This window comes from Notechis scutatus, chromosome 13 (assembly GCF_049901735.1).
Source record: "Notechis scutatus isolate UNSWTSFEM ecotype Mainland chromosome 13, rNotScu1.2, whole genome shotgun sequence".
Taxonomy (NCBI): Eukaryota; Metazoa; Chordata; class Lepidosauria; order Squamata; family Elapidae; genus Notechis; species Notechis scutatus.
The window spans coordinates 3,384,830-3,401,969 of NC_142021.1; the positions used below are offsets into that span (position 1 = coordinate 3,384,830).

Below are 17,140 nucleotides of genomic sequence, written 5' to 3' on the forward strand. Positions count from 1 at the left end.
TCTGAAGGATTAGAGAGTCAGGATTTGTAGTGTAAAAGGCTCACCAAGAAAAAAAAAATCCAGACAGGTTCTCTGTTATGATATGTACAGAATAATCCTTGAGTAACAAGGATGCACACATGGAAACGTTTATGAGAGTAGTTATGAATAATTATTTAGCCACACACAGCTACATTGAATTGAGTTAAAGTTTACTTTAAGAAATAGCAGATTCCAATAAATGGTCCAGGTCATATACGTTTAACAGTCTAAAGAATATCCAATTACAAAATCTTCTTACCGGTTGCCTTTGTCATTTACAGTAAACAAAGATATCAAAGTTTAAGCACAGCAGAGAACCTTAGATAGCAACAGAATGTCAGAGAAACAGAATGTCAGAGAGAGCAAGCCATGATCTCTAGCTCCCTCTTGTGGCAATTCACAATACAATCAACCAATCGGAACATAGTACAAATCAATGCAGTAACTTTGTCTTAAAGCTACAAACATACATTGTTGGTTTATATATTGCCAACCCAACTAATTGGTGGACAGATTCCTAACATTCTCCATCCAATATTTTTGGCACATGCCTCCTCAACATCAAGCTCGCTTACGGCATCGGACGTTGTGCAATACCCTTCCTTCCCTCTGCAGTGCGACATGCAGAAGCTGACGGTAGATGAACTGAAACGGCTGCTGTACGACACCTTCTGTGAGCACCTTTCCATGAAGGACATTGAAAACATCATCATGACGGAGGAGGAAAGTCACATGGGGAACGCAGAGGAGTGTCCAGTTGATGTGGAAAGTAAGTGAACTTGGTCTTGGGGCTCAGATCATTGGGGGTGTCAGCGTTCCAACTAACCAACTCCTAACCAATAAATTCCGAGACAAACAATTCCTCAAAGTTCTGTTTTATTAAGAGTTGTCATCTTGGCACGTCTGGGAAAACCAGAATCTGAGAGTTCCAGGTTTTCCCTTCCCAAAAGAGAAATCCAAGATCCATCCCCTGAACCCATCAGCCCATCACATGGCCCAACCAAATCTTCATCCCAACTGGAGGCATTCTCCCAATCACTCCCCTCCAGGTGCAGGGCAACTTGTCCTTGACTCTCTGAGAAAAAGTTGTTGCGTCCAATCTTCTACCTCACTATGAAATCCCCCCTCCCAAATTCCCAGGCACTCAATGTGGCAGCCTCGGAGCTTCCAAGTAAAAATATGGCTTCCAAGGCTGACATCCTGCTCATCAAAAGCCCCAAAGGAGCTTCAAAACCACTCCAAACTTGATTTCAGGAAGTACGATTTCAGCAACAGAGTGGTCAATGCCGAGAAGCACTCTGATAATCTCTTCTTCTTTCTTCCTCTTGCCCATCTTTCCCTCCGTTTCTCTTTCTCCTCTCTCTCTCCTCTCTCTCTCTCTCTTTCTCCTCTTCATCACGGCCTTGCCCCGTTCTCCTCCTCTCTTTCCACTTCCTCCTCAGCATGCTCGAACCAACAGATCAGGCAGACGTGCGTCCGGAAAAGCCTCATCTGCGCCTTCGCCATTGCGTTTATCATCAGCGTCATGCTCATCGCGGCCAACCAGGTTCTGAGAAGCGGGATGAAGTAACTTCTGGAGAAGGAACCAGGTTCATGGACCCTTGGACTTCCCTTGAAGAACCAAGGGAAGACATCTACAGACCTACCTATACATTCCCTTTGAGCCATCAGGAGCCGTGGCTGGGCGGGAAACTGTCGTTCCTCCATGGCAAAACTGCGTGCGTGCGTGTACACACACACAAACACAAAGTCACCTTCTTCCCTTTCACCTCTTTTGGGGTTCTCCCCCACCCCACCCAACTGGAGAGACAGCTGCCTTCTGAACAGATAGCATGGTTTTCCCCAGACAGGGTCCCACTCGGCCAAGACGAGGGGCATTTTTCGGGACCCGCAAAAAAAGGTGAACTTTTTCAACCACAACTTTGAAAGCATGTCCATGTGCATGGAGACCCTTTTCCAGCACTCCCTTCCTGATCTGAGTAATGCAATATCCTGTGCTTTTATAATCCAATAGTAGGTTCTGACAAAAAAATATATATATAAAATATTCTCTATCTATATATATAAAAAATATAACACACACACATATATATATATTTATGACAAACCGAATAATCAGTTAAGCAATATATACACGCGTCAGGATTTTCTATCCAAGATTCAGGCATTTGCATGACCATCAACACAACAAGGGCTGGACCGCAAATCAAAAATAGGTTTGTAACCTCCTCCTACCTCCTCTCGGGAGTTTTTTCCCCCCTCTTCCCCAGCATCTATGCACTTTTTTCCTGGGGTGGGGTGGGGTGGGAAGGAGGGGGCTTACTGGAGCCTGTTGAATATCCATCCAGGTTTGTTTGGATGGAAGGCACCAGAAATGTTGGCTTAGGAGGAGGAGGAGGAGGAGGAGGAGGAGGAGGAGGAGGAGGAGGAGGAGGAAAAGGAGGAGGAGGAGGAGGAAGAGGAAGGAAGGAAGAGGAAGAGAAAGAGGAAGAGGAGGAGGAGAAAGAGGAAAAGGAAGAGAAGGAAGAGGTGGTGGTGGAGGAGAAAGAGGTGGAGGAGGAGGAGGAAGAAGAGGTGGAGGAGGAAGAAGAGGAGGAGAAAGAGGAAAAGGAAGAGAAAGAGGAAGAGGAGGAGGAGGAGAAAGAGAGGAGGAGGAAGACGAGGAGGAGAAAGAGGAAAAGGAAGAGAAGGAAGAGGTGGTGGAGGAGGAGAAAGAGGTGGAGGAGGAGGGAGGAGGAGAAAGAGGAAAAGGAAGAGGAAGAGGAAGAGAAAGAGGAAGAGGAGGAGGAAGACGAGGAGGAGAAAGAGGAAACGGAAGAGAAGGAAGAGGTGGTGGAGGAAGAGGGAGGAGGAGAAAGAGGAAAAGGAAGAGGAGGAGGAAGAGGAGGAGGAGAAAGAGGAGGAGGAAGAGGTGGTGGCGGAGGAGAAAGAGGTGGAGGAGGAGGAGAAAGAGGAAAAGGAAGAGGAGGAGGAGGAAGAGGAAGAGGTGGTGGAGGAGGAGGAGGCCCACTCGGGAGGGGTTAGCCTTAGTGGAGCCTCTCTTCTTCATTGCTGGTGGATTTTCCACGGCAGGCCACACGAGGTGTGGACAACTTCTGAAGTCGTCCACGGGCGACTCTGTTCCTCAAGATCTGGGAGTCTCCACTTCCGACTCAGCCTTCTACCTTCAATTCGCAACATCAGCAGAACCCAACGTTCTTGGAGAACGTCCAACGATGCTGGGACTTCTTCAACCCAACCCAGTTTTCCTGCTGGCGGAGGAACGCAGAGCGCGTAGAGGTCCATGCCTCCGGACCTCCGAACCAGGTTGAGGAAAGTGGCAGCATTGTGTATATAAATGATCCCAGGGCACCCCTTGAAAAACCCATTTGTTTTGACCATCGTGAAGCCCAACATTAGCGCCATCTGGCTAGGCTGGGGTGTTTTTCTTGCGTAACCGGAGGCTTTGATGTGACGGAGAATTTCTGATCCTTGCTGTATTTCTGGTTTCCGCCCGTCCCAGTGGGGTTGAAAACGTTTGAAGCATTTCAAAACTGACAAAACTAGCTATTGTGCCTTATTTCTCACATGTGACTCTGTCCAAATGTCGAACTTGCAAGCAGGTTGGTTCATGTACTAACTGTGGCCAGAGGAAAGAGACTGTCACAACTCCCATGCTTTCTCGCCATGAATGTATCGTTGTGCCACAATGAATCAATTGTTAAACTGGAAAAAAAAAAACCAAAAAAAAAAAACTTGCTGATCAGAGTTTGTTTGTTAAGTCTGTTCTCTAGCTCTTCTCAAATTTATTATTATTATTATTATTATTATTCATCGCACAGTCAGCCAGACTGGGGTTTGGCATTTTTGTCAACCTCTCGAGTCCTTTACTAAGGACCTGGGATAGGCGAATCTGGGTGTGTGATGGTGTTACACATCTCGCCACAGGATGGAAGCTGTTCCAAGGGAAGCTGCCTTCTGCAATTGACTGGTGGCAAACGTGTCAATGCCACCGATGGTGTTCAAGTGGTGCTCCAGTTGTCTGAGACTGCACCAAGGCGCCTATGACTATTGGTACTACCGGTGGTAGGATTCAAATTCTTTTACTACCGGTTCTGTGGGCGTGGCTTGGTGGGCGTGGTGTGGCTTGGTGGAAGGATACTGCAAAATCCCCATTCCCTCCCCACCCCACTAACCTGCTTTCCAGCTCCGTTCTCTGTGCAGGGCAACCAAGAAGACCCAGCCAATCAGCTGTGGGCGTGGCTTGATGGGCGTGGTGTTCTGTGGGCGTGGCTTGGCTTGGTGGACGTGGGGTGGAAGGATATACTGCAAAATCCCCATTCCCTCCCCACCCCACTAACCTGCTTTCCAGCTCCGTTCTCCTGTGCAGGGCAACCAAAGAAGACCCAGCCAATCAGCTGTGGGCGTGGCTTGATGGGCGTGGTGTTCTGTGGGTGTGGCTTGGTGTCTTGGTGGGCGTGGCAGTGGAAGGATATACTGCAAAATCCCCCTTCCCTCCCCATCCCACTAACCTGCTTTCCAGCTCCGTTCTCCTGTGCAGGGCAACCAAAGGAGACCCAGCCAATCAGCTGGGACTCAATGGGAGGTGGAGAACAGATGGGGTTGGAGGAGCCAGTCAGAGTGGGTATTGGCCAGTTCTCTCAAAATTTCCACTACCGGTTCTCCAGAACTGTTCAGAACCGGCTGAATACCGCCTCTGGGTACTACCCTTGCCTGCTATTGCCATAGTTGTTCTATTTCTATTTGTAGGTCTTTGTATTTTGTTATCTTCTCCAGTTCTTTCTCTTCTCTTCTGCTGTCTCCAGGCACGGCCACATCTACCACCACCACCATCATAATTATTAAATCTTTAGTGAGATTCACAGCCTTCGGGGCTGGTTGGTAGCTCAACAGCTCGAGTCCTAACCAAGGACCTACGAACTGTTCAGGTAGCGTCAGAGGATATAAGCTGTTCCAAGTAGGGTGGATTTTTGTAGAATCGGGGTATTATTCCAGTCTGATAAATTCAGGATTTCCAAATAGCGAGGCAGCCCTTTAGGTATTGCTCCAAGGGCATTAATTACAATTGGGATCACACACGATTTCTTTTTCCAAAGTCGCTCAACTTTAATTTGTAAGTCCTGGTACTTTGTGATTTTTTTCTTGCTGCATATTTACAATTCGTTGTTGTTTATTATTATTATTATTATTATTATTATTATTATTATTATTAACAAGAGCACGAGAGATGAATTCAGGAGGAACACATCCTGCACATCTATCGCTTGGAGCTATCCTTTTTCGTTCTATTACTTCTCCAAACACGTAGCGCACCGATGCTGGGAAGCAATTCACAGAAATGTCAAGTTATTTAAAAGAATAGGTACAGACCCAAGATTTATGGGAAGACTGAGCAGGTGGATTATGCATGTGCTTTTTTTTTTTTAAAGGAAAAGTGTATGTGTGTGTGTGTGTGTTGCTTAAAATATACCCGATAGACAGAGCAAAATGTTCCATTGTTATAGCCAAGAGACAAACTGCTCAACGGCATTTATAATAATAAAAGGGAATAAATCATATCCTTTATTTCTTGATACAAAACTCAGGGTCCCTCCCTCCCTTCCTCTTCCAAATGACTTAATAATTCAGCTGCTTTGCATTCTCACACATTAATTCTACATGTTGATTCGTTTTTATCGCTACGATTCCTGCTCTGGAAAAAAAAACAAAAAACGAGACATCTGTGAATATGATGGACAGGCTGCAAGGGAGATGGGATGTCAGGTAGTCCTCGGTTTACAACCAAAAGGGAGAGCCACAAAATTTCCGTCGCGAAGCCAGATGGCCGTTAAGTGAATTTTGCCCCATTTTACGGCCTTTCTCGCCACCGGGGTTAAGAGATTTGCTGCAGTCGTTAAGTGAGGTCGTAAGTGTGAAAAACGGTCGTAAGTCACTTTTTCCAGCACCATTGTAACTTCGGTCACTAAACGAACAGTTGTAAGTTGAGGACAACCTGCCCTACTTCTGAATGTCTGTCTCTGGGACTGGCCCACACCTTGGGCAGGGGGTTGGACTAGATGACCTACAAGGTCCCTTTCATTAATCTGTAATCTGTAAAAAAAAAAAAAGAGTTAACAAAGTTAGCACTGTTTGTGAATATTTTAGAGGCTCTTCAATTTGTTTTTTTTTTTTAATTTCTACATTTATCCATTTCATTTATTTGCTTGCTTGTTTGTCCTCTATGCTATTGCAAAATCCTGGGAGATTCTGAGGAGGCAGCTTTCTCTTATTTCAGCAGAGGAGGGGAGAAAAAAAATGAATATAGCAAACCGTATCACAAAATGACGATCGATAACCAGCTCTGCATTTTGAGGCTCGGTTTGATGCTGTCATATTTATTTGAACTTTGGCACGATCGATTGGCTTAGCATAATAACAAAGTCACGTCCAAGCCAAGTGTAGCTGTTGCCTGAGAAAAACTGGGGTGTGTTGCAAAATATTGGGGTGTATGTGTGTGTGTTTGTGTGAGAGAGAGTGGCTTCTATTTTGGGCCACCTTCTCTCCAGACTTCTATATCTTATTGCTGGGGTTTTTTTTATGGTGCTAAAAAAATAAACAATAGAAGTCGGTTCCATTTTCAAGGTAACCTCACACACACACGCTATTTGCACCCTCAATCACACTCGTCCCCAATTCTCTCCACATCTTGAAAATAGTTTGAAGGTTTTTGGCTTGTCTTGTTAGGCCAGGAATATCGATGTCACCTTGAAGCCAATGGTTGCCCCTCCCTTGTTCTACCTCTCCCCTGCTCTGCCCAGCCGGACTTCGCCCTTCACCAGTTTCTTCCACAGCCAACGGAGCCACATTCCCGCTCCCTGTCAGCTGTTCGTCTTCCTCCTCCGATTCAGACTCTGAAAGGGGCATGATAGCCCTTGGGAACGGCCATGGGAGTAGAAATCGATTCTTGGTGGATTTATTTCTGTACGTTTGTAAGCCACCCCCATCACGAGCTCGAGGCAGCTCCCCATAAAACATAAACCACTAATGATAAAAGCAGAATATTCCAATGCAAAGCTGTCAAGCTAAAATTCAGAGGCATATATCAAAAAAATATCTGTTTTCCAAAAGCCCAGGAGGAAAATAATCATCACTAAACTCTTTTGGTACAAGAAACTGGAATCATCTTCACCTGGAATGTACAGAGTGTTTCAAGGGGCCAGGAGGGCAGCACCTGAGAAGGTACACAGAAGGCCCGAGGCCACCTCTGGAGGCAATTACAGGTAGTCCTTGACTTATGACAATTGAGCCCCTGCTTCTTCTAAGCAAGACAATGAGTTGTGCTCCATTCTGCAGCCTTTGTCGTTCAAGTGAATCGCCGCAGATAATAACACCATTGTTAAGCGAATCTGGGCTTCCCCGTGGCTCGTTAGAAGGTTGCAATTGGGGAGCATGTGATCCCGGGATACGGCAACCGTCATAACTATGAAACCAAGCATCTGAATTTTGTCTCCGGTCCTTGGCTGCTGAAGGTTGGCCACCTCTAGGGGACTGGAGACTAAAACATGCAATGAACGGTTGCAGGAACTGGGCCTGGCTAGTCTAGGGAAGAGAAGGACTAAGGGGAGACAGGAGAGCAGCCTTCCAATATTTGAGGGGCTGCCACAGAGAGGAGGAAGGGGGTCAAGCTATTTTCCAAGGCACCTGAGGGCCAGGCAAGGAACCATGGATGGAAACTGATCCAGGAGAGATTCAACCTGGAAATAAGGAGAAACTTTCTGATAATAAGAATAATCAACCAATGGAACAGAAGTTGCCTCTGGAAGTTGTGGGAGCTTCATCACTGGAGGCTTTCAAGAAGAGACTGGACTGCCATCTGTCAGAAATGGTACAGGGTCTCCTGCTTGGGTGGGGGTTGGACTAGATGACCTACAAGGTCCCTTCCAACTCTGTTACTCTGTTAAATCTGTTAAACCTCCAAATTGGAGGTCTAATTCTTCTACTTTTACAGTTATTTGCAAAGAGTCAGAGCGGTGTTAAGTTTTGAGCCATCCCTCTGCGTATTTCTGCCGTTCTGCGATCTCACACGTTAAAATGGTCATTAAAAGGAAGATTTTTAAAAAAAACAACCTTCTGATGGTAAAAAAAAAATCTTTTTGCTCTGGACTTTATTAACAAGAAATACACACACATTAAGTGGGGTCTCTTGAAGCAGAAACACGATGAAAATAAGTTTGAGCATTGGCCAGTTGGCGAAAAATGTTGAGTAGAGATTTGCAGAAAGCAAGCGGTTGTTATTTTTCTCAGGAATTCAGTATTTGCCAATTCGCTGCTCGCTGGGATTATAAAATCCATACCTAGCAATAACAAGAATTTGCTATATTTATTCTTTCATCCTAGCAGGGGCCTGTTAAGAGAATTAATCCTCCTTAATACGTAACTTTCCTTTGCTGATGCTTAAACTGAGCAACTCCTGGGGGGTTTGGTGGTGGTGGTGGTGGAACGGGACAGAGAGGTGGCAGGGCAATAAAACCTGCCCATCGAAAGCAACCTCTTTATAAGTTGAATTTTGGAGATTGTTCTTGCTGCTTTGGGCTCAGCGCTGCAGATAGAGCGAAGTGCCCCCTGGCGCTGTGAGTAATTAAATGAGACGATTTGAATAAATTATTCTGTTTGTTCGATCCTTGAATGTGCTCCTTTTTCGGTATCCTTTCTGCAAATTCTAAATGGAAAGAAATCTGAAATGGAAAGGAATGCTAAACAGAAAGAGATTTGCAGGCATTTCTGAAAATGCGTTCACTTAAATTCTCTGTTTTTCTCCAAAGGCGCACAGACAACTCTTCCACCTCTTCCGGTCCATCGTTTCCTCTCCGTCCATTTCTCAGCCCCAGTGGAGACCTGGGGGGATCGTCCATCCGCCAGGAGGGGGCGCTCTCAGGGAGGGTGGCAGTTCCTGGATCGGGGGCCAACCAGGCGGATACTGGAAAACCAATTCTTCTTCAGAAAGTGGACTAGGAGGAAAGGAAAAAAAAATCTGATTTAAGGGGGTGGGGAAATGTTTTCACAATCCCACTCTTTACACTTTGGAGCACACAATATTTCTGTTGTGGAGCAAAATGGTTTGTGATGACCCAAAGGGGCGTGGCACAAAGGCAACACACTCAGATAATCAGTAGGGAGTCCCTTTATTAGCTCCAACTTTGCCCCCAATGTCCTGGTTACCTTCTGGGCTGGAGAAAAAAAACTCTCCCAGGAACAGCCTTTGGCTGCAGAGAATCAAGTCCAAAACGTGATCAACAAAAACTGTAACTATAAGTCCAATCAGGGCAAATGAGGTGATTACTCCGGCAGGGCAAAAGAAAGAATTCCAGATGTGAAGGAGCAGCAGTAATTCAACACGGTTGGGAGGATGCCAGGAACGCAGATAACCAAAGTCAACACAAGATATACTCACGTTTGCTCCCAGCAGTTGCCACACTCAGCTTGCATCTCTTTTAAACTCTCATTCCCAGGTGTAGCTAATGAAGGGAATCAGGGCCCTTTCCTCCCCCGTAAGCCATGCAACCCACGTTGCTCCCTTCTCCGTTCCTCCCTGCGTGCCCTAGGATGAAGAAGGGGTGGGCCTGGGTCTTCCTCCAAACTCCCTCTCCCTTGTTCTACCTCTCCCCTGCTTTGCCCAGCCAGACTTTGCCCTTCCCGTTTCCTCCACAGCCAACAGAGCCAATCTCCCGCTCCCTGACAGCTGTTCGTCTTCCTCCTCGGATTCAGACTCCGACAGAGGCATGACACGGTTGCTAAGTGAACCCTGTCCCATTTTACGACCTTTCTTGCTACTGTTAAGTGAATCGCTGCAGTTGTTCGGAAAGTAACCAGGTTGTTAACTGAATCTTGCTGGCCTATTGATTTTGTTCATCAAAAGGTCTGCAAAAGTGATTCCCATGACCCCGGGACTCTGCAACCGTCATAAATATGAAGTGGTTGCTGAAAGTCTGAATTTTGTTCATATGATTATGGGGCTGTGAGTGGTGCGGTGGCCGAGAGGTGGAGCTCTCGCCTCTCAATCAGGAGGCTGTGAGTTCGATCCTAGGTAGAGGCAGAGATTTCTCCCTCGGAACGCAAAGAGAATTTATCTGCTGAACAAAACTCCGCACTGGCGACAGGAAAGGCATCCGGCCAGTAAACACTCAGCTCCACTCAGTTGCCCAGACTCCATCCCGCAAGGGATTATGGGGTCGTTAAAAGATGATGATTATGGGGCTGTTGCAAAGGCTGTAACTGCAAAAAAGGTCGTCCCTTTTTCCAGTGTCATTGCAACTTTCAACGGTCACTAAATGAGCAGTTGTGAGTCAAGGACTGCCTGTATATACCCTCCGACAATAAAGCCAAGTTCCCAAAATTTCTTGGCGGTCCCGTTTTATGGAGCCGGGTTACCTCGAAAGGCCAGACAACTTTCGGCTTCCCTTGCCGCTGGCGGGGAGAACACATACCTGTCTCTCTCCGCTGCCCGTAGCCGCTTGGCACGCTTCTCCAACCATTCTTCGATGGTGCCTGCCGGGAGCACCGTGCCATCCCGTTGCTGCTCTCTCGCTCTCCTCTCCTCTGTTTGGAGAGAAAGGGTAGAATAGAATAGAATGGAATGGAATGGAATGGAATGGAATGGAATGGAATGGAATAGAATAGAATAGAATAGAATAGAATAGAATAGAATAGAATAGAATAGAATTCAGAATAGAATAGAATAGAATTCAGAATAGAATAGAATTCAGAATAGAATAGAATAGAATTCAGAATAGAATAGAATAGAATTCAGAATAGAATAGAATAGAATAGAATTCAGAATAGAATAGAATAGAATAGAATAGAATAGAATAGAATAGAATAGAATAGAATAGAATTCAGAATAGAATAGAATAGAATAGAATAGAATAGAATTCAGAATAGAATTCAGAATAGAATAGAATAGAATAGAATAGAATAGAATTCAGAATAGAATAGAATAGAATAGAATTCAGAATAGAATTCAGAATAGAATAGAATAGAATTCAGAATAGAATAGAATAGAATTCAGAATAGAATAGAATAGAATAGAATAGAATAGAATTCAGAATAGAATAGAATAGAAATTTAGAATGGAATGGAAATGGAAATAGGAGCTAGAAGGGATCCTGGAGGTCCTCTAGTCCAGCCCCCTTGTCAAGCAGGAGAGCCTATTCCTCCTCAGACAAGCGACTGTCCAGTCTCTTCTTAAAAACCTCCAGGGATGGAGCGCCCACGATTTCTGAAAGCAATAGTTCAGTTTTATCCCTTACACTACTTGGGGGAACCTGAACAGGTTGAGAGTTAAGAATGCCTCTGTGTATAAGACCAATAAGGGTCAAGTGAAGTCTCTGAGCGGATAATGTTGTGTGAATGTAGAGAGAAACGCAGAGCCCGGCCCTTCTGCTGGTTATGTCGGTTACTACCAGAAACATGACTTCTTTTCAGGCCAACGACAAAGCCAAGAAGATGGCTTTGTTCTGGCAATTTAAAGTTTGATCTAGACATGGAAGAAGAAGGAAAAAGATTGCCTTTGTTGTCTTGCTAGAGACTCTTTGTTGCCTTGGCAATCCGGGTCTGTTGCAATCCTGGTCTGTTGCAGCATCTCCCTCCCAGCTGCTCCCTGCCTACAATTGGAGAAATAAGAGCAAGATAGCCTCTGCATCTTGGACTGGCAAAAAGTCCAGAATAGCACCCCCAAAATCTGTCCCTAAGGGGGGACTAGAACTCACCGTCTCCTGGTGATTGGCCCAAAGTCACCCAGGTGGCTTTCATGCCTAAGGCGGACTAGAACTCCCCATCTCCTGGTGAACTCACCCATGCTAGGCGGACTAGAACTCACGGTCCTGGTGATTGGCTGAAAGTCACCCAGGTGGCTTTCATGCCTAAGGCGGGACTAGAACTCACCATCTCCTGGAGCGAGAGAGACTTTTGGCTCCATGCAAGGAAAGCAGCAGAAGCCGCAGAAGTCTTTCTTTCTCTCCCCCAAACTCCGCCAGAAATGAGTCTTTGCCGGCGCAGCCTCTTGGAGCAGGAGGCCTTGCAGGGTCCCAAAAGACTCATTTCTGGCAGAGTTTGTGGAAGAGAAAGAAAGACTTTTGCTGCTTTCCTTGCGTGCAGCCAAAAGCAGAAGAAGGAAGAAGCGGAAAGAAGCAGCCCGATGACAAAGCAAAGCGAAGCAAAACAAAACGAATGGCTACAGGGAGGCAGTTTGAGGGTAAAGACTAACCTTTTTTCCATGTTTTTCTTGGGAGAAACTCTGTACATGCTTCCTGGTGGGCTAGGGATTAGGAGGGGAAGGATACCCACAATGTCTCTGTCTTAACGACTGCCACGGTTTTATCGATTCCTGTTCTAGCAACATAACACACAGTTCCCTGGGCGGCCGTTGTGACACAGAGCCATAAAAATTAAAATGCAACCATCAATCAGGGGGGAGGAAAAAATAATAATCACGCAGCATATAAATTGTAGCAGCAGGCAGTAAAACCAAGCCACCGAAGCCAAACTTCTTGGCCCAGAGCAGAAATAAAAGCAGTGGGAAACGAAGGAGGGGAAGAAAGAAGTTTGGCTGCTTAAAAACTAGAAGAGGTTTGAAGAGTACAGATAAGAAACAGTCAATCCAGGATTAAGGCCACTCGGGATGTAAGATTGACCCTGATTTAAAGCAAGCTCCTTCCCAATGATTCCTGATATTGAGTGGTTCACTTTCAATATCTATTTAACATGCTGTGTAAAATATTAACCGTTAGTTCGATACCCGTGCTTTGCTACGAAACTATGTGGTCGGGCTTAGTTTTGGGGGAGGAAAATAAGGGGAGAAAATTCTGCCTCTGCCTACCAGCATCCATCGGTATTCATCTCGCTAGCGTCCAGTCAGTGTGTGAGAGAGTTGAGGGCTGTTTGGAAAATGAAGGAGTATTTGCTGTGTGAGCAAGAAGGAGACAGCAAGGAGCCTGGGCATGGCTTAGCTCAACTGTTCTGTACTAAAGCTGCTTGGTGCTATGAAAGTAGAACTGAAACTGAAACTCCACTCCTCTGCTTGTGTTTTGCATTCGGAACAGATTTCTTTTCAGGTGGGTAGGGGGAGTCGAACTCCTTAGCATCAGAGCGTGTTAATAATAATATAGGAAATACTAAATGCTCTGATGGTCATTTCGAAAAATCCTTTCTTAGCCACTAGAAGCCAAGAGGATCATACGTGCCAAATTTCAAATTTGTTAGGCTTTACGGTTCTGGAGATTTTGTGATGATGCGTGAGTGGCATTTCGCTTTTATATATATATAAAAGATTTAATTAAAGGTAGATCTGATACAACCACTGTGGGATAGCAGGGTTAACACTGCCCTGGGTTAAAAATATAAACAAATGTTTTTCAAATTGGACCACTTTAGAATTAAAAGTTTCACTTGGAATTCTGCGATCGGTTTTGGTCAGCGCGATATAAAGAACATGTTGAGGCTCTAGAAAGAGTGCAGAGAAGAGCAAGAAAGAGGATTAGGGGGCTGTAGGCTAAAACATACCAAAAAAAAAAAGCTTGCAAGAATTGGGGATGTCTAGTTTAACGAGGAGAAGGACTAAGGGAGACATGACAACAGTGTTCCAATATTTGAGGGGCTGCCCCAAAGAAGAGGGAGACAACTTATTCCCCAAAGCACCTGAAGGCAGGACAAAAAAACAACGGATGGAAACTCATCAAGGAGAGAAGCAACCTGGGATTTAAGGAGAAGTTTGCTGACAGTGAGAACAATTAACCGGTGGGACTGCTTGCTACCAGAAGTTGTGGGTGCTCCATCACTGGAGGTTTTCAAGGAGAGATTGGGCAGCCTTTTCCCTGGAATGCTTGAGCAGGGGGGGTTGGAGTAGAAGACCCCTTTCCAACTCTGTCATTCTGTAACCTGTTTCTCACGTCACCCTTCTCTTACCTTGTACCTGCATGTTCAGCTTCTCGAGATCCACGCCCGTCATGTGAGAAAATCTGCAGTTGGAGCCAAAATCACAGTGGCCTGTAAGGAAGGGATCGAGGCAAGCATTAAAGCATTCATTAATTAATCAAGAGCCTCGGGGGGCGCAGTGGTGAGAGTGCAGTACTGCAGGCTACTTCTGCTGACTGCTGGCTGCCTGTAATTTGGCAGGTCGAATCTCACCAGGCTCAAGGTTGACTCAGCCTTCCCTCCTCCCGAGGTGGGTAAAACGAGGACCCAGATTGTTGGGGGCCAAGAGGCTGACTCTATAAACTGCTTAGAGAGGGGCTGTAAAGCACTATATAAGTCAAAGTGCTGTTGCTATTGCTATTAATCTACTGGGAGATTACCGGTAGAGTCAGAAAAAAAAACAAGCCATTATTATAAACAAGCCAGGATGGATAAATTCTCACGACCTTGCCAGGAATCAAAACATTCAACTGTTAACATGACATTAGCTTGTCCTGCATATCCCAAAGGTGCTCCCCCCCCCCCCCAAGAGGCAACTGGATTTCCTTGTTTTTCCTTTGAAGACGTTTCGCTTCTCCTCCAAGGAGCTTCTTCAGCTCTGACTGGACGGTGAGGAAGGGAAGGGTTTATGCTCCTTGCAGACAGCTGGTCATTTGCATCCTTTGAGAGGGTCGTTGAGACCACTTGGAGGTTTTAATCTATGTCCACAGACACTTGTTTGGCATACCTGTTTGCAAAAATTTCCGACAGGGTTTCTTTGTCTGTTCCTCCTGTAAGATGGTTGCAGCATCTGTAAAGAAAGAAAGAAAAAATCACCAACAGGAGGAGGAGGAAGAGCTGGGTTGTATTTTAAAAAGAGAACAGCTGTGATTCCAACAACAGGTTCTTTTGGTTTGCAAGCTGCCGCACTGCTCCCCCTTTCTCCCTTTCTGTTGGCAACTCTAAAAAGACCATAGAAATATTTTATGAGTTGACACTGGTGTCTGAAAGATATCGGCCTGGCCCCTCTCCAAGCCTGGTAAAGGTTTGTAATTGGGAACTATCGTGAAAGGCTGTTGGCCGGGAATTTGCTGGAGAGGAAATCCATTGTAAATCAAATAAAAGGGGTTGCTCGGGATGAGGACTCAACTTCGTGCTGTTGGGGGGAAACCTAGGTCAGAGCACTTACCTCGAAAGAGATCGTACCAGACTTTCTTGGATCTTAAATGCTGCACCCCATTCAAGTGCTTTTTCCTGTTGTGAAGATTGTCCTGGAACGTTCGGTCACAGTAATCGCAAAAGTACCGCTTCCCCATTCCGAATCTGCTAAAAAAAAAAACAAAAAAAATCCCTTGGGAAAAGCGTGCTTTTCAACCTCGGCAGCTTTTAAGATGCGTGTGGACTTCGATTCCCGGAAGTCAACATTTTAAATTCTCTCCCCCCCCCCCCCCATTTCCTATCTTTTTTTCCCTTCTTCTTGTACACTTTTATTTCAAAATTGTGATAGAAATGTGTGTTGTTGTTTTTTAAAAAAACTACACAAATACACGCAACTTTTGGCTTTGGCTGCCTAAGCTCGGAAATCATTAGCTAACACAAGGGCGATTGTGTGTTCCAATTTGTTGGGCTTCGATTGTAAATGGCAAGTTTGGGATTTGACGTGTAGGAACGCTGCTCCTAATTGAACTGCAGTGGTGCCTGCGGTTTGCAGAAAAGGGTTTCTCCAAACCACCTGCAGGGCTGAAAATTGAATCTGGAACTTCCTGCAGGCAAAACCAGAAGTTACCACTCTTTATCAGGATGACATTTTAACATCTAGTCCTCTGAAAGAAAGCCCTGTTTTGCTTTCTGAGCATTTATGTGCAGGTTAGCTGAGATGCGAAACAAGTACAACACATAGATTTGAATTATCATCATTGTTCTAATTGCATGGAGAATTTATTGTGTGTATTACAGCAGGCTAGATTTCAATTTCATGGATAAATAAATAAAATGGTGCATTTCGGTGCAGCATAGAATTGTACGTTCAGCCCTGGCGCTGCTTCTATTTAATAACGGCACCAAAGTGGGACTTGCAGAAATTAATACATATCGGGTTGTAAACAACCAGATCTGCAGGTCAAGAGTTCAATTAGCTATTTTATTGTTCATACCTATAGTACAGGAATCTTCTCAAGCTGACAGTTTGCTCCTGGGCCAGACTAGCTGAGCCCCGGGGAGTAGTCAAAGGAGGAATTAGCCTGGAATCTCTACGTAGGCATCGGAGGGAAACAAGCAACCTACAAGAAATTGCCAAAGAAGCCAAGAGAAAACAGCCCAACCAAAGAATCTCTAAGACCAACCTGCAACAACACTGACAGACAAGCCACTAGACTAGAATGTAAATGGAGAGCAAACCCCACTCCTTACTAACACTGATGATGTTACCTAGTTGGGTAATGAAACGTCTGCAAGAAAATCACCAAGCTCAGAGAGCACCAAGGACCCCACAGTCTTCTTCCTCTCCGCAAACCCCACTCCCTTCTAGCACTGATGATGTTACCTAGTTGGGTCATGAGACGTCTGCAATAAAACCAGCAAGCTCAGAGAGTACCAAGGACCCCACAGTCCTCCTAACTAGGACTGATGATGTTACCTAGCTGGATCATGAAACGCCTGCAAGAAAACAACCCAGCTAAAAGAGCACCAAGATCCCAACAACCCTCCTTCCCTTTCCTCCTCCTCCCCGCCAACCCCACTCCCTTCTAGCACTGATGGTGTTACCTAGCTGGGTCATGAGATGTCTGCAAAAAAACAACAACCCAGCTCAGAGAGCACCCAGCACCCTTCATTTCAACCCTGAGCTGCAAATATTCTCCTTTATTAATGATGGGAACTGTAGTACCTGCCCTACCTCTCGAGGACCCTGGATAACACACCAAGCGGGGTCCCTACTCAACCTCTCGCTCTGCGGTCCGGATGTCAGAATTGTCAGGATTCAGATCTCATTACTCCCAGAGGCCTCCACGGTCGGGCTTCGAGCCAACGAACGGCGGGGCATCTTGGGAAACGTGGTTCGGTTTCCCTTAAGGAAGAGCGCGCCCCCTGGGGGGGGCACCGGACTTCAAAGCCCAGAATTCAGCGCGGCACATTTTTTTTTTTTAAATATGCGGACGTTCCGGTCGCCTGCATTCCTGAAGGTAGCGGTGCACCT

At 45.7% G+C, this 17,140-nt stretch overlaps 2 protein-coding genes across 10 annotated transcripts in view; one reads left to right on the forward strand and one right to left on the reverse strand.

Moving 5' to 3' along the window:
- The window catches only part of CABP7 (calcium binding protein 7), a 33,613-nt gene extending 31,167 nt beyond the window's left edge, over positions 1 to 2,446 (forward strand). Inside the window, exons 4-5 of the mRNA XM_087942424.1 lie at positions 637 to 790; positions 1,464 to 2,446. Of these exons, the coding sequence (XP_087798550.1) occupies positions 637 to 790; positions 1,464 to 1,591 (282 nt within the window). The 3' untranslated portion in view covers positions 1,592 to 2,446. The remainder of the gene's footprint in view (positions 1 to 636; positions 791 to 1,463) is intronic.
- Positions 2,447 to 8,148: 5,702 nt separating this feature from the next.
- Positions 8,149 to 17,135, reverse strand: ZMAT5 (zinc finger matrin-type 5). 9 transcript variants are annotated; one of them, XM_087942687.1, is made up of 7 exons: positions 16,841 to 17,043; positions 16,101 to 16,226; positions 15,137 to 15,273; positions 14,696 to 14,758; positions 13,960 to 14,040; positions 10,485 to 10,596; positions 8,149 to 9,008 (listed from the first exon to the last, which is right to left on the reverse strand). In XM_087942687.1, the coding sequence occupies exons 3-7, from the start codon at positions 15,261 to 15,263 to the stop codon at positions 8,879 to 8,881; spliced, it is 513 nt and encodes a 170-aa protein (XP_087798813.1). In that variant the 5' UTR covers positions 15,264 to 15,273; positions 16,101 to 16,226; positions 16,841 to 17,043; the 3' UTR covers positions 8,149 to 8,878. The 9 variants fall into 9 exon arrangements, with proteins under 9 accessions (XP_087798813.1, XP_087798814.1, XP_087798810.1 ...); XM_087942688.1 differs by lacking the exon at positions 16,101 to 16,226 and having other exon boundaries at positions 16,887 to 17,135; XM_087942684.1 differs by lacking the exon at positions 16,101 to 16,226 and having other exon boundaries at positions 15,137 to 15,270; positions 16,832 to 17,131.
- Between the last annotated feature and the right edge of the window lie 5 nt (positions 17,136 to 17,140).